The 17,074-nt window shown below is 54.0% G+C and overlaps 1 protein-coding gene across 1 annotated transcript in view; it reads right to left on the bottom strand.

Annotated features, from left to right (window-relative positions):
• Positions 1-2,882: 2,882 nt before the first annotated feature.
• WSCD2 (WSC domain containing 2) overlaps positions 2,883-17,074 on the bottom strand; it is a 119,034-nt gene continuing 104,842 nt past the window's right edge. Inside the window, exons 8-9 of the mRNA XM_039250619.1 lie at positions 10,813-11,013; positions 2,883-4,943 (exon numbers count right to left, since the gene is read on the bottom strand). Coding sequence (XP_039106550.1) covers positions 4,591-4,943; positions 10,813-11,013 — 554 coding nt within the window. The 3' untranslated portion in view covers positions 2,883-4,590. The remainder of the gene's footprint in view (positions 4,944-10,812; positions 11,014-17,074) is intronic.

Genomic DNA, 17,074 nt, shown 5'->3' with positions numbered 1-17,074 from the left:
TCTGTCACAGGACCTCCAGCGGGTACCTGCCCAGGCAGAACCTTGGTGGCCCCTCTGCCTTCTTCGTTGCTGCCCCTCCCCACATCCAGTCTGTCACCAAGTCCTGTGGGTTTCCTGTGTGCCTCTCTCTGCACCCCTCCCCAGGCCCCGACCTCTCCTATTTTGGAGTGTCCCCAAAGTGACAGCCACTGAGCCTGTCTCGGACCACTGTCCCCTCTCAAGAGGATCCCTACAGCGGTGTCTTTACCCACTCCCTCATCTCCGGGCTTGCCGCCCCCTCCCCCCTCTCCGTACTTACTGTAACAGCTAAGGGACCGGCCAGTGGAGCTTGGGCCTGCAGTTCTGTTGCTAAGGAAACCACTTCCTTGGTTACCAGCCTGGGTAGCACTTTGTCTCACTGTGTCTGCATCCAGCAGAGTCGCCCCCTCTCTCCCTGGGAAGAGGAGGAGGAGGAGGCAGCAGGAGAGGACAGCAGGGGTGAGGAGTGAGCAAGAGACAGGCAGGAAGACAGAGATCCAGAGATGGAGAGATGCTGGCACAGACGGAGCAGAATTCAAGAAAGAGTTGGCGATGAAATAAATGGAGGGCAGGGGAGAGCGGTGGGGGTAACAGTGGGGGTGGGGGAGTGAGGACAAGACAGAAGAAGTTTAATGAGCAGCTGGAGGAAACAATAGCAGAAAGAGGAAAATGGAGCACCGGAGGGCATGTGCAGAAACACAGCCAGAAACAAATCGATGCAAGAGAGAAGGGGTCTGGGCCTCTGGGTGGAGGTGGTCCCCGTGGGACCTGCTCATCCGCCCAGCATCCCCTTTGCCTCCCCATTCTTCTCCCCCTCCCACATTGACCCCCAGGAACACGTTTGCAGCTGCCTCCTGGATTATTGGAAAAATCAGTAGATCCCAGCTGCCATCAGATGCTGGTGCTGCCTGTCCTTCTAGGGGTGATAGCAGGATGAGCCAGGCGTCCCGGCTTCTGGTCCAGGCCTGCCCGCTGCACTGGGTGACCACCGGAACCCCCAGCTTTCCTTCCTCTGATGTGCAGGCGCCGTCACTCTGGATGTGCAGAAGGCCTTTTTGGGGAAGTCCCTGATGGGCCCAGTTCTGCCATCATCTCTGTGGGACTCGGGCCTGTCCCGGCTAGTCACTGGGCATCGGCATGTGACACTCAGTCCACAGGGGTTAAGAATAACCTCCTGGGGTCAGTCACGTGCCACCTAGGTCCCTTCCCTTCTTTGCCACCCGCCCCCTCCAATCCCCTCCTCCAAAGCTTTCCGATCACTTACAAGTATCTGCTTGGTACCTGGTAAAATGTAAACTCTGCAGGGACAAGGATTTTTGTCCTTTTTGTTCCTTTTTAAGCCCCTAGAAGCTTGAGGAGTGTCTGGCCCACCACAGATGCCCAGTACATACTCGGTGAAGAAACGAGGGAATGAATGAATGTTGCCTTGGTCCCTTCTGGGTCTGACATAGATTTGATTCAAGACGGTTGCTGAAGTGTGTTGCTGAAGTGTGTTACAAATGGGCAGAGATGGGCCGAGAGGAAGTTGCCTGACTGGCCGTCTCACTCTGGCCTGAAGGGGTGGGGGACCCCCTCACCCCCCTGCCCTGCAGTGACCTGTGGGGGGAGGGGGGCGTGGCACAGTATCTGTGAGATCTGAGGAGAGTCCAGGAGTGCGTCAGTCTGGATGCTGCATGGCTTCCGTCCCTCCAGTCAGGGAGGAACAGATCACAGAAAAGGGAAAGGAAATTGGCATATGGCTTCAGGGCTCAGCTTGGGACCAGAACCAAGGCTCTGTCTGAGGTCAGATGAGGGCCCAGATGGAGTTCAAGGTCAGGACCCAGAGTGACCAGGGAAAAGACTCATCCAGGACCAGGTCTGGGGCTCAGTCTGTGACCATAATCAAAGCGGTGGCAGATTCTGGCTCAGTGCAGATACACCAACAGCATTCATCTTGAGGGGGAGGTCAGGACTTCGCCTGTGACACAGGCAGAGTGCTGTCGGCGACCTGGGTCAAGACTCCGGATGGGTAGGGCCAGGATTCAACATGAGGCTGGAATCAGGAATCCATATGAGAACAGAACCATGGATCAGTATGTCATCCGGCTCTTATCCAGACTCTATCTAGGACTGGGGCTTCCTCTGTGACCAGCTCAGACTTGCCTTGAGCGTTTAGCCTGGGGCTGGAGTCCCCACAGGATTTTGAAGCCAACACAAATCCCCGGGAGAGAAAGACCTGTCCTTGGTCCTGAGAAACGTCACCCTCCTCCCTCGCCTGCTCTCCTTCAGAGACCCCAGGACTGAGGGGAAAGGCCTCCCCCACCCACTCCTCCTGAGCTCCCCGTCCTCCCATGATGGGGAGAGGTCTCTCCTTCCCCTTCCTCTGCCTGTCCCAGCTCTGTTCACCACGCCCGTCCCCCTTTCTGTCCACAAGGCAGCACGCAAACCCTTGTCATTCCCTCTGGCTAGGGACCGCCTCGTGGCACCAGCATCCCGCCACGGAAGCTCCTGTCCTGTGAGTCCGGAAGACACAGGCCCTCCTTCAGGGACCGCTGAGGTTTGGGAAAGGAGACTCCACCTTCCAGGAGGCAGAGAAGCCTCCTCTTCTGTTCACTTGTGCTCTTACCAGCTCCCCTTCTGTACCTACACGTGCACAGCACCACACTCAGGGCTCGCTCACTCTCACGCGTGCACACACTCTCCCGGGGGATACGGCCTGCTGACAGAAGGGCAGGTGGGCACAGACTTTGCACACAGGGGCCTGCCATCCTCCCCCGGCAGTTAGTTACACAGATACACAACTGTACACCCCAGAATCTTTCTCTTCCACATACACACACACCCCTATTTGTGACCTCGACTTAACACAACACTCTAGGACGTGGTAGAATAATCAACAAAACTCGCTTTTAATGATGGTGTTGACCTGAGGAATCTTCAGACAGAGGCTTGTGGCCTAAGGTGGCCACTGGCAGAGCTGGCCCAGCTCTTGGACCAAGGGTCGCCCCAGAGAGCGCTGATCTCTCATCGGGTTGGGGGGGCACGCCCTTGACTGCTTCTCAAAAGACTAGAAATTAGCCTGGATTGGGGGGAAGAAACATGGTACAAAATACATTCGGGGCCCCCTGGCTGGGCCCTGCATTGGCCCAAATCCCGCTGCTGAGTGGATCAGCGAGGAGAACCGCAGGCCCAGTCCCTAAGCCCTTCTCTTCGCGTGGCCAGGGGCCAAGGGGCAGAACGCATTAGTTCTATTCCTCTTACAAAAATATATCTCTCTACACGCGCCTTCTCCATAGTCTCTTGGGTATTTGGGAACAAGCAATTTTACCTGCACCCCGAGCCTTCAGAGGGGCTGACTGGGGCGCTGCTCCAGACAGAATAGCAAAGATCTGTGACCTATGGCTTTTGCATCTACGTGGTAGGGGATGGGACAGGTGCGCAGGTGTGGGCTGGATGTGAAGCCGCTGGTATCCGAGGTGGGGGACGGATGGGTCCTGGATGCATTCTAAGGTAATTAGTGACCCAGGTCCTTGAGAATCCTTTGGTTTGAGGTCTTACCACCAAGGGGGCAGTGCCTGTAGGAAATGAACCATTCCCCTTCCAAGGGAGGCCAGCCCCACTGGACTATGACCAAGGGAAGGTCAATGGTCTGGGAAGGTGGTAGGGGGTCTCTCTTGGTCATGGCCCCACCTGAGTGGGAGCACTCTGCTCTCTCACCTAGGATAGCAAAGGACCCACTGAAGGGGTCAGAGGGCAGTGTCAATCAATGTGTTGGGCGCAACAGAGAGCGGTGTTAACATTCTGCATGTGGCCGTCCTGGTGGGGGGCTGTTGACACCTGAGAAGCTCTAGAAGTGACATCAAAAACCCCAAGGTCACCTTCTGGCTATAGCAGGGGAAGAAAAGGGCAGAATTCTGGCCCTAGAAGTGGTCAACCACCCCGATGGTTTCTCAGGAGCGCTGTGACCAGGGGGTGGGCTCATGACACCAGCACCCCCCACATGGTGGTGCCAGTTACTGTCCTGTGAGTATCATGGCCTCTGCACCCCACCCAGGCTGTGTGAGGCCTTTCTTCAAGCCTAAGCGGCCTGGGTGTTTGTGCCTGTGATTCTGGGGATGGAGGGTCTGAGAAGGGGGGGCGGGGGAGAGGCCATGAATGCTCAGCCCAGAAGGGAAGATTCTGGGGCCATTTTCTCTTGCTACAGTCCCTTCAGCCAGCTCTTAAGTCAAGGTCCTTGATATCTGCAGTGGGACACCCATGTCCCAGGGCCACCACTGGCCCTCCCTCCCACAGGTGGGGCCCAGAGTGGTCGGGGTGGGGGCAGAGGAGACAGAAAAGGGTCCATGTGTCTGAGACATCTCCAAACCAGGGGCCCCCTCCGTCTCCAAGGGGGGCTGTGAATAGTGTGGGGAGCGCCCAGTCTCTTCCCTCGAGCCTCCTTTGTCATGCAGGAAACTCACTGAAGGCCAACAGCAGCCAAGGGGATTGTACCCAAGCCAAAGAGACAGGACAGATGGGGTGGGGGGACGTCCCTAGGGGTCTTGAGATCCCTGCTGGGTCGGGACTCCGGGGGCCCCCTCCCCACCCGGGGCATCATCTGGGGTAGTAGTCATCAGGAACGCCCGTGAGGTTCCTCCCCTTGAGCGCCGCGTCCACCATCTTGATGTAGGCGGAGATGACCTTCTGCATGTCTGCCGTGTAGGGGTCGTACTCGAGCTTCCGGAGCCCCGAGCGCTTGAAGTTGCCGTCCTTCTGGCTCTCCACGCACAGCAGCCGGTCCTCCCTGACGGCCACGCCCAGCAGGCTGACCATGCGGCCCAGCTGGACGAACAGGTCCCGCTTCAGGTCCTCAAAGTGCACCACCAGCACCTTCTTGCCGAACTTGAGCCAGTCCAGCGTGTGAGTGGCCCACCAGGGGGCGTAGTTCCTCACAAATTCTGGCCACTCTGGGGAGAGGAGGCAGGGCGGGTCAGAGGGAGGAGGGGCTCCGAGGACAAGGGTCAGATGGTGGAGGCAGTGGATGCAGTTATCTACAGGAACACCCTTAATTAATCCTTCAGATCCCCAAACTGTCCTGATTCCTCCCACCTCCGTGCCGCTGCTTCCGCCTAGAATGTTCTGCGCCTTGCCTTTGGGGATAACACTTGTTTGGTGCTCACTGTATGACCCACACAGACTTATCCATAAATACGTGTATTCACTGTACCTCACATACATTTGTATTCATATATATTAATATAGCTATTAATTTTTCCTCACAACTCTGTGCAACAGGTATCATTTTCATTGAACAGAAAAAAAGGCACAGAGAGGTTAGGTCAGTTGCTCTTGGTCACATAGCTAATAATCAATAGAGCCAAGATGTGAAACCAAACAGTCTGGCTTCAAAGTCTAGGCTTTTAACCATCAAGTTATCCTGTGTAGTAGTAATTATCCTGTTTAGTATTGGTGATCTACTCACAGGATAATAATAGAGCCTTTGTATAGGTAAGTGGATAAAAAATGTAAGGTTTGTAGCATGGGGCCCCATACCCAGTAAATGCTCAATAAATGTTGACTTACTACTATTCCTGTCATTATTCTGAGCTAAGATATGGTCTTCCCTGACTCTCTAGGCTCTGAGCTTCACAAGCCCCCTTTGAGTCCCCCCATATGTTCTCTCCAATGGACTGGGCTGGGGGTATAGTGTAAGTCACATTATCTGTGTTATCATATACTGGCTTTTTGTTTTTTGTAGTTTACTACCTTGCCATGGGGAAGTGGCCGGGTGGACAGTCACCAGCACGGGGAAGGTGTGTTTGGACGGTGTGACTCCAAAGGCAGGCTACAACAGAATGTGGGCGATGGCTCGGGGAGCCCTGGAGAGGACCTCAAAGAGACACCAGGCAGCCCTGTAGCTTCCAGAACTCACAGGACAGAACAAGAATCTGGGTAAGTGCGGAGGGAGATCATGGAGGATGCTGGGAAGGTAGAAGGGGACTCCAAGCCCCTGTTGGAGAATCAGAGGGCAGGTGCTCCAAAACCCTGAAGCCAGACCCTCTGCTTCTCACAGAGGCACCACAGCCCTGCACCCTCCGGAGGGATCTGCTTACTGAACGAGAGTCTGGCAAGTTTTCCAAGCTGGGCTGGGGGAGCCCAACTGGTTAAAAACTAAATCCTCAACCTTTGCTGGGCGATGGGTGCCCATGATCTCATTTAATCCTAAAGACTACCCTGGGAGGAAGGGGCTACTGTTCACTTGAATCACCGGTGAGGAAACAGAGGCTCAGAGAGGTGAAGTGACTGGCCCAAGGTCACACAGCCCCAGGCAGCAGCATCCAGTCCAGGCCTGTCTGATCCCAGGTCCTCCTCTTTCCCAGGCACCAGGAGCCTCACCCCCACTGCCTTAAACCCAGCAGGGGCTCAATAAATGCTTGTGGAACTAAATTGAAATTCCCAACTGCCAAACTGTGACGTGATAAAGGGCTCCTCTTTCTTTGCAGAACGCATCAAAACCTGTGGCGAGGCTCCTGTTCTCCCAGTGCTACCCCCCGCCCCCGCTGCTTGGGAAATCTATATCCTGGTGACAAGGATGTATTTTATCCTGACGATAGATTATTTACAATGTATCTGGCTAATTGGGCCCACACTGTTGTAATGGGTTAAGACCAGATGTATCTGAATGATTAGAAGAACATACAGCACGTGTGTAGTCTGTTTTAATTTTTTTTTTTTTTTTTTTTTTTTAAGAATCCCTCCACTCCTGAGTCACCTCATGGCATCCCTGACAGCAGGAGCCCAGGTAGATGGAGATCTTACTCAGTCACCGGGTAACGTGCGCATCAATTTCCAGGCTTGGCCACTTCTGACCAAGCATCTCAAATATTTGCTGGAGAGGGTGCTGCACGGGGGGCTTCAAGGAAAAGGAAGGACCCGCCTGCAGGATGGTCAGAGCCCTGCAAATGGAGCTCCTGGCCTTCGGTGCAGACGGGCTAGAGCTAGCATGGCATGCTTGCTGATTGGAGATCGCCATGGGATGTTGCCTGAGCACCTACTATGTGTCAGCTACTTCCCATTTTCCCAAGAAGCCTGGAGAGTGAGAATTACTAGGCCTGTTTTATGCACGGGGGGAAAGGAGGCTCAGAGACATGAAGCCAGCTGCTCAAGGCCACACAGTGATCACCCAAGACAGGATTCGAACCCAGTCTGTCCTGACTGAGCCTGGCTCTGCCCTCCTAGAAAACGCTTCTGGGATCAGCTCCTAGTCTAGCACTGCGCACTTCACCTTTGGCTGTTACCTACAACTCGGGGGTCTGTTCATGGACAACTTAGGAGTCAGACGGAGAGCATTCGCAACCCCTTTCCTCCCTAGAGAGGCTGGGGGGGCCTTGGGGACCTCGGTTTGTCTCCTTGTGGCTCAGTTTACCCATGGGCACAACAACTGTGCTCAGACCTCCATCCTGGTCCTGCTGGGCAGATGGAATGGAACAAGAGTGGCAAAGACCCTGGCGCCCGGCCTGGGATACAGCAGGTGCTCCATAAATGCTGGCTACAGTCACGATCATTCTTCATGCTGGTGCCCCGGCGTCACTGAGGTGCCCCAGAGGCCCCATCCGTTGCATCGGTGCTTCCGGACGGCAACACTCCAGCTACCCAGGATACCTCCACAACAGCTGTGTGCCTGCCCCGAAGATCTCCGCCCTGGATGCTACTAACCCACTTCATTGGAAGCAAGAACAAGAATTAAACAAAAGCCCTGATGAGCACAGGATTCCCGGTAAGTGATCGCTGCCTTCCAAGTGGGTAATAAAGGCAGGCTGAGCCACGGCCCATCGGTCACAAGTGCTGGTTCCAATGGAACCGTCACACACGTGAACCTGGCAGGGGAACCACGGGCCCCTCTTTGCTCCCTCTTGTCGAGAGGAACCGGGGCCTGATTAACAGCTTAACTGCACTGAATTCCCCATGGAATCATTAAACAGTCTGTTTCATTAAACAGATCCAGGACAATTCACCTTGTGTAATCATATCACATAAAACTTTGCTTTGGACCCACTCCAGGGAGATTGTAAAATTAACATTATGGAACCAAAAATGGGGGATGGGAAGGGTTGTATGGGCCTTGACCCAGCTATAAAGGGGCAGGGTGGGATGGATGTGCTCAACAGCTGGGGGAGCTCTGCTCCTAGGGAGGTGACCTTTACCTTCTCGGGAGGGCATCCTAAGGCAGGGAATCTCCCCAGGGAATCTTGTTAAAATGCAGATTCCCATTCAGGGAGCCTGGGAGGGGGCGGGGGAGAGCAGAGATGTGCTTTTCTGAAAAGCTTCACGGTGACGGACACCACTGACCCGCAGTCCACACTCTCAGCTGCAGGGCTTATTTTATCAGTGGGTCTTAACATTGGAGCATGTATCAAACATCTAGGGGGTTTGGTAAAATACAGATTGCCAGGCCCCCTCCCAGAATTTCTGACTCCCCAGGTCTGGGGTCGGGGGCCCGGAGAACTTGTTTTTCTAGCCAGTTCCCAAGTGATGGTGATGTTGCTGCTGCAGGGACCCCCGAAACGAAGGTCTTGCACTCAAGTGCGTACAAGGGCCAGACGTTAAAGCAGAGAGAGAAATCGTTCTTTGGCGGAAGGCTCTCAGAGCACTTCAGACCTGGGTCAGGCTGCCTGGGAGGGGATGCAGGGAGAAGGCCCTCCCATCCTGGGCTAAGCTGGCCCCCAACAGGAGATGCATTTGCTAGAATCTCTTCGCTTTCATCCCCCGCAGCCTCGTGGTTCAGCCTGTCCTTACAAGACCTCCCTTGTCTTTGGTTTTCAACCTCCCGGCTGCCTTGCATAAGGAAAAAGAGGCAAGGTGGCTCCTGGGAATTAGAAGTGTCAGAACCTGAGAGCAGGTGAGAAAGCAGGAAAGAAGCAGGGACCTCAACAGGAGGTCGGAGACCCCTCCTCAAGGTAAGACAGAGCCTGGTAGCTGATGCCTGGGGTTGAATCTCAGCATTGCCAAGCCCTGGGGCCGCAGCCAGGTGGGACGAAGGCTTCCTGGGATGGTTTCCTCACCTGTGCAATGGAATGCCACCTTGACTTTGAAAGCCTTTCTTACCTCCCGGGGAATTAGAAGGGTTAAATGCCATCATGAATGCCAAGTGCGTGGCCCCACGTGAGCTTCTCAAGTGAGTCCCCTCCCTTTTCCCTGGGGATCTCAGGACACCTGGGAGGCAGAAAGCTGGATTGTACTCCGCCCATTACATGCCCTAAGGTCCCTGCCTCTCTCTGGGCCTCAGTTTCCCTGTTAATAAATACAGGGTCAGTCAGTGGTTCTCAGTCTGGCCTGCATCCTAGAGGCTTTAAAACATGCCGAGACCCAGGTTCCACCATAACAAAGGTCCTGGGGCCATCTGGGCACTGGGATTTCCCCACACACCTCTGGAAATGCTGAGGACCACTGGGCCGGGTCCTCCCCAGGTCCATTCCGGCCGGACCAGCAAAGTCTGTGCTCAGGAACAGCCTCTGCCCTGTGCACCTGCAGACTTTTCAGCCTGGCCCTGGGCGGTGTTCATTTTCAACTGTTCTGTAAATAAATCAGAGGACTCCTCGGGGTACATGGGCACAAATGTCACCACCTGTGTAAGCTTCCACCCTCTGAGAGCGGGAGTGAGGCAAGGGTGGGGGCAGAGGACCCCCACCCCACCGCCTTTAACTGAACTGGGAAGCCAGGGCACAAGAGCTTTAGTGCATGAGGTCACTGTTGTGGGTGTACCGGCTGGGTTGCTCAGTTCACCCCCTGCTGCCAAGCTTCGGTCCCCTCTGGGGAGGGGCGGGGGTGAAGCGGACAGCACCCCCCAGTGTTGAGGCTGGGTAATACAGAGCACCTACTGGCCTGCATGACTCCACGTCCATCTACATTTTGCCCCATCGGTTGTCACCCTGCAGGGGTTAAGGGTGGGGGCTCAGGAGCAACTCTCTGGGGTCAAACCCCAGCTCTACCACCTCCTGGAAAAGCCTCTTTACCTCCCTGAGCGTTGCTTGTCCCATCTGTAAAAGCAGGAATCATGACGGGGCTTAAAGACTCTCCCTACTGTGACGGAGACGTGGGTGATAACCGGTGTGGGGTTCTGAGATCCAGAGGGGATGAAGATACTCGCGAGGAGACAGGTTGGGTCTGACTTTAACGCTCTGTCCATTATCATGGGCCACCTCGCTGTAGGGAGACCTTCATCTTCCCAGCTGTCCTCTAAGTGCCAGAGGTGACTGTCAAACCACCCAGATCATATTAAGATTCACAGCTTGGGGATCAAGATGGCACCCTCCCAGCTGTGTGACCTGGTGTAAGTCACTTAACCTCTCTGAGCCTCATAGCCCAGAGTTGTTAGGGGTGGTTCACTGCAATGATGCTCTGCGAGTTCTTAGGAGCTCATAAGGTCAGCCACTGACCTGGGGCTGAATTCAGGTCTCCTGACTCCCAGGGAAAGCGCTCTTGAAACTGTTTCAATCCCTGCCCTATCAATTGTGGGAGGGTTTCTATCTCCATAATGACTCACATTTAAAGGGTTAAATTCTTAGAGCCCAATTATTACTCCCATTTTACAGATGGGACAAACAAGTTCAGGGAGGGAGGGATGGAGCTGGAGATTGAACCCGGGGAGTCTTGCTCCTGGGTCCCAGCCCAGGCCCCTGCTGGCTGGACTAGAGCATCACACCTGCTCTCAGCAGGTGATGGGCGGGGGCAGCGGTGGGACGCAGGGGCCCGCCTGGAACCTCGCAGCAGACAGCACTAGCTGCTCACCCTGAGCTGCCACACCCCTGCCCTGTGCACGCCCAGCCTTAGCTGTACCTTTGCCCTTCCAGTGGGCGTGCGCAGCGAAGCCGATGTGGCCGCCATACTTGCGATTGAACTCCGCCATGAGCGCCTTGTAGGGGTTACGGATGAGCAGGATGGCGGCGTCGAAGGCCTCGATCTCCTTCTGGCCGCTCTCGTGCGTCTTGATGCAGATGGTCCTGCCGCTGCGCCAGTGGTCCCGCTCGCCTTTGAACCCTGGGCACGGGGAGGGGAGGGAGGACAGCACAGTGAGCAGGGGAGGCGAGGGGTCCCGCCAAACCGTCCCCCCACCCCGGGAGGCCTCGGGGGTGCTCCCGCGCTCATTCAGGCTCCTGTTCATTGCTTTCTATATTTACTGAGCACCTACTATGTGTCAGGCATCGTGCTAGGAGATAGGGATAAAGTCTGCAAACACATCCATGGGTCTCGTGTCTTTGGGAGCCAGACTCTGCAAACTGTGACCTTAAGGAACCACGGTGCTGCAGAAGAGGCATGGGAGTCAGGCTCCGGTGCAACTATAGGCACCCGCCAGTGCCTCTTCCTTCCTGGGTGTGGCCGTGTGACTCGCTCTGGCCACTGGGATGAGGGCAGAAGTGGGTCTCTAGCAAAGCCCCAAGGTGCATCACATGTTTTTTAACTGTTGTATGCCTCTGCCAGCACTGTGAGAGGGATGTGCCCTAGAAGGCTGTTGGTCCCAGATGGTGAGGGGCTCCGAGAACAAACAAGGATGTAACCTGCAGCCTGGCGCTGCACAGCCCAGCCAGCCTAGCCAAGATCACAGACCTAGTCAGGCGGTATCCAGAAAAGTTTCCTGGAGGAAGAGGCGCTTAGGCTGACACGTGAAGGCTAAGGAGGAATCTACTAGCCTGAGAGAGGAAGGGAAAGGTGGTGGGAACAGCAGATGCAAAGGTCCTGGGGTGGGTCAGAAAAAAGGTGTCACATGAGTGACTGCTGAGAGCAGAAAGAGTGGAGTGTGAAGCCAGATAGAATCGTAGAGGGTTGTGACCACGAGTTCAGTACTAGACCACAAACATCAGGCAGTCCTTAAAAGGATTTAAGAAAAAAAAAAAAAAAGGGACGTGATCTGATTTTCATTTCAAAAGCAGAGGATGGGGCGCCTGGTAGCTCAGTTGATTAAGCATCCGTCTGACTCCTGATTTCAGCTCAGGACATGATCTCAAAGTCTGTGAGTTGGACGGAGATGGGTGCCTGACGGTGCAGAGCCGGCTCAAGATTCTCTCTCCCTCTCTCTACTGCTCCCCTGCATTCTCTTAAAATAATTAAACTTGAACAACTCAAAAAGTGAGGAACTGGGAGAATAGATAGCTGGAAAATGCTTTGCTGGGGCCAACGGTGTGCTGGATACTATCTGAGCCTTTTGTGTAACTCAGCAACTCAATCCTCTCAACAACCCTGGGAGAGAATTTATAGATGAAGAAACAGGCACAGAGAGATCAAAGAACTTGCTTTGATTATACGGTGAGTGAGAGGCAGGGTCAAAATTTAAACCCAAGCCATCCCGGCTCCCGAGACTGAGTTCTGGCCCCTCCCCCCACCTCATGGGAGTGGAGACACTTGGTGGCAATGTGAAAGCCAAGGAGAAATGGTTTCACGATACCAGCTGTATTTCCAACTCAATGTTATTTCTTTGGGTCTCAGTTTCTTCACCTATGGAATGGAACCACACCGCTTCTCCTTCACAGGGCTGTTGTAAGAAACCCCTGAGGCACATAATTATATTAACTTCAATAAATGGCAGCTCAGAGAGGACAAGTCTAGGGGGGACGTCACGGACTGAGAAGCCACCCTGACTCATCAAACCATGGAGTTCATTTTTTCTTCCTGGCACATGCACAAAGGTTTCTGAGGCTCTGCCTTGGGCTTTTAAGGTGGATTAAGATGAGGCCGGCATGGTATCTACTTCTGTTCCTGGAGATCAGGCTTCGGGAAGGTACAGCACCCCCTCTCCCCACACTGGGGTCGCAAGGTAACAGAGCCAGGAGTGGAATGTCCTTTCCTGAGCCAGATTCCATCCGGGGACTGGCCCCGTGAAGACTTGCAAATGAGCGCTGGCCCATGCCTTCAAGGAAACATTAACCCACGGCCTTTGAAGCCCACAGGCAGCACAGTGTCAAGGGACACTGAGGAATGGGGTCTGGGGGCTTGCGAGTGAGTTCAGGACACAGACATTTACCCACAAGGTGGCACTGGATAGGATTTCACGGCCCGCAGTCACACGTGGCATCGGTGAAGGTCCTCATGACTCAGACAAGAAGCTTCCCATCTACGGTTTCATTTTCTCTTTGCCAAAATCTATGTCACCACAGGCACAGCAACCGAACACACACAGAGGGGTTGCACAAGGCAGCGTACAGGTTCTCAGAGAAGAAAAACAGCAACGGGGCAGAGTGGTGAAACTAGGTGAAATCAGCTTCCCGGTGTTGTGGACACCCTAAATTGCGTCTCTCTCTCTCTGTGTTACATGATGGAGTCAACCTAGCCCAGTATTGAGCAAAACACCAAAACCTATGAGCACCACAAAAGACTTGCTTTAGTCTCGGGTGGCCTAAGAAGTTAGTTTGTAGGGTACACTGGAAAAGTAGGAAGGTGGAGAAGATTCCATGTAGCACAGTGCCTCCCAGAGAGAGGAGTTGTGTGTTTAGGAAGGAGCCCTTAAGAAGCCACATGGGATCGGTGCACCTGAGGAACGCAAAGGCTGCTCAGCTGTCCTCCAGGGAGGGGCCTCTAGGTAATTACAGAGCAATCAGGGATGCAAGCCTGGGGCCTGAGCGGAATTGCGAAACTCCACCACCAGGGGGCCCCTCCTCCGCACTCTTCCCTGACCTAGGACCCGGCAACACCACTGCATCAATGCCAAATATTTAAATCCCATTCCTTTGGAAGTTCACCAAGATAGCAGCTTATCTAGGGCACCCACGTGACCCTGAGAGACTGAGGGGCCGGATAAGGGTCCCAGGCTTTGGAGAAACAACTTGTGGGTTTGGGGCCACAGAGAGAACAAGGTATGTATTCTCCTTTCCCCCACACCCCCAATATTAGAGTTGCCTGTGCATTTTGCAGTTAAGGAAACTGAGGCACAGAGAAGGGCAGTGGCAGAGACTCCAAAGACTTACTCCTGGCTCTGGACACAGACACCCTGGAGGCTGGTGGTCCTTGAGGGATAATGGGGTTTATTTTGAGGCACTTCTCAGAAAACTTGTCCTATTTCAGCAGGACCAAGAAGCGGCCTCACCAATGCCCTGTCCCATCTGTGGGCCCCCAGGGGCAGAGAAGGGCCCTGCCCAATCTGGGCAGTCACCCAGCCCCTCCCACCTCTGGGTTCTGCATTAGGGGTTGGGGGTCCCTGAGATGGGAAGGGGGACAAAGTGGGGAGGAGAAGGATGGGAGAGAGAAACAGACACCAAAATAAAAGGAGACAAAGATCAGATAGAGACACAAAGACTGAAGGAAAAAGAGGGAGACCGAGAAAGACCAAGAAAGAGACAGACAGATGGACACAGACAGAGAGAACATCATGTTTTGCAAATGGCCACCCTCCCTGGATAAGAGGAAGAAGAAGGCAGAACTCAAGGGGTACAGACATTTGGATTCTGGGAGTGGGAATCAATCTACTCCATTCATTCATTCATTCATTCATTCATTCATTCATTCATTCTCTCCCTCCATCCCTCTTATTCAATAGTCCTTGGTAGGGCAGGCTGTTGCCAGGATGAGGGAAGACAAGTTGCTGAGAAAGGAAAGGAAAGGAAATTCCAGGTAGCCCATCAGACCTAGGAGGGCCTTGGAGGGGTCACCCACCCAACACAAGCTTGTTCCAGAGCAGGAAATCGAAGGTTCGAGGGGCGGGGGACAGACCACCATTATCCATCTAGAGGCAGTGATGGGATGAAATGCTAAAAATCTCCAATCAGCAGCAGTCTGTGGAGGCTCAGCTCATCATACAGAAGCCACCCCCTCTGGGCCCATCACTTCTAATCAATGGCCTCTTAAATGTCCCTTCCACTGTCCCCTTCTCCTCACCATGGTCCCTGCAGCTGAAACATCCTATCCAAACTCTGGCACAGACCCATTCCCCCCCCACCCTTCACCCCGCCCTACCTAAAATCCCCATTCACCCCACTCCCTGCCCAGCCTGTGGCCCCAGAATAACGTGCACTGTCCTCACAGGGTGGGCAGGGGCCTTGCCTGTCCAGTCCCCAATGCCGTTCCTGCACCACACCCCCCGGCCCTCACCCCTTCGAGCACCACCAAACCATTTCATTCACCAATCACACAGTCTCCTCTTCCGGCCGCTCCTCACATCTCTGTCCACCCCCGTGGCCTCTGCCTGGGACTCCTTCCCCTCCTGTTGGGTGAGTCCCGTCTACCTTCTGCACATACAGCCCCCTCTCCCCCAGACCCGGACTGAATCACAAACTCTATAAGCACCCATCCCAGAGCTGGGTGCATCACATTCAATAAAGGCCCACTATGATCAGTAGTATTAACAGTAACATGATATTTATAATAAGAAGGGCCATGCTGCAAGCAAGGAGTGCCCTGGATACAAGGGAGATAAAGCAGGAAGACACAGAAGTCTGCCAGAGACGCTGCAAAGGGGGATGTGACCCGTGGTGGCCCGGGGAACAGGTTTCCAGAGAGAAGAGCTAGGATGGGGGCGGGGCCAAGGTCTCAGGGAGAGGAAACCCATGTGCGAAGGGCTGGTGTGTTTTCCAACTGTGAACTCCTCATACCTGGGGTCTGATGTGTGAAAGGGGCAGCAGATCTGCGCCCCCCACCCCAAGGTCTGGGACCCTCCAGCTCTGAGGACTTCCTTACACTGTGGTGGTGGCAGGCACCTGGGGTTAGCAGCACTGACTGATGCTATGGGGAGGGGGTGTCCTCTATGCACCTGCACCCCACTGCCGGCCCCCAACTCCCAGGGCCATCTCATCGTTCCCTGCAAAGGCTCAGGACACAGGAAGCATTTTTAAGCCCCTGAAGAAAGGGATGCTGCTCAAAGAGCTGCCTCTGTCAGAGGGACTTAAGGAAACGTTTATACAGTGTGAGCCCAAGGAAAGGCCAGGGAGGGTTTACGTTCTCCCTCTCTCTCTCTTTTCCTTTTCAACATTTTAATACACACCTCACCACTCTTGATGTTCCCCCAAGACTCGAGTGTAAAATACATAGTATGTTTTCTTAAATTTATTCTGAGAGAGAGAAGGAGAGAACAAGGAGGGGAGGGGCAGAGAAAGAGGGCGGGGACAGAGGATCCAAGCTGCTGTCAGCACAGAGCCCGATGTGGGGCTTGAACTCATAAACCGTGAGATCATGACCTGAGCCGAAGTTGAATGCTTAACTGACTGAACCACCCAGGTGCCCCAAAAATACGCAGTATTTTTTTAATGTTGTGGTCCAGAGGTGAGAATACTAGGTTCCTGGTCTAAGAGCCACGGGCCTCACTCTGTTCTGGAATCACCTGGGACATTTCAAAGCACTCCTGATGGCCTGGCCCCCTCCTAGAATCCTGATGGGAATGATCTCAGGTGCAGCCTGCGCGTCCAGACTTGAAAATCTCCCTAGGTGATTCTAATGTGCAGTCAGAGGCCACCCCCCCCCACCCCTTTGCCTTTCCTGAATAGTGGGCTGTCCCAGTTACAGGTCACTTAAAAGAGAATGTATACTTTACAGCATAGCCACACACACACTGTCTCGTTATAGTTTTTACAAAACCATTAGGAGTTCAATACTGACATCACCACAGGATAAATGAGGAGACTGAGGCTCAAAGAGGTAAAGAAATCTTGCCCAAGGTCTCATCCCTGACAAGTTAAGAGTTCAGTCTGAAAATCCAATCCCCTGATGCCATTTTAAGATTCAGCTTCCTTGGTCAGAAATTAGGAGGTTGAATTAGACCAGAGGTGGTAAATACTGGCCATGTGGCCACACTGTCCCCTCTTCTACACCCTCAATAGACATCACGACTAGATTAAGGCACTTGGGTTTCTGAAAGAGAACAGAACCTCAGAATCCTTCTTAAACATGGATTCACTGGAATGCACAATATGAGGTGATACCACCCTGCATCCCTGGACTAAATGCTCATGAAGGACCCTCGTATCTGTAACATTCTAGAATTTCATAAATAGGGTTGCTGCTGCAGCCACAGGAAGGTTAGCATGTGGGCCAGCCACGGGATGCTTTCAGAGTCGGCCTCTCCCCCCCTCCACCCCGCTGCTCCCCAGGACAAGCCGGAGAGATTCCCGTCTTGTGCCTG

Source organism: Hyaena hyaena, unplaced genomic scaffold (genome assembly GCF_003009895.1).
Source record: "Hyaena hyaena isolate Hyena2069 unplaced genomic scaffold, ASM300989v1 scaffold_0, whole genome shotgun sequence".
NCBI lineage: Eukaryota > Metazoa > Chordata > Mammalia > Carnivora > Hyaenidae > Hyaena > Hyaena hyaena.
The sequence above is the reverse complement of the archived record's forward strand: the minus strand, read 5'-3'. Positions and strand labels throughout refer to the sequence as shown.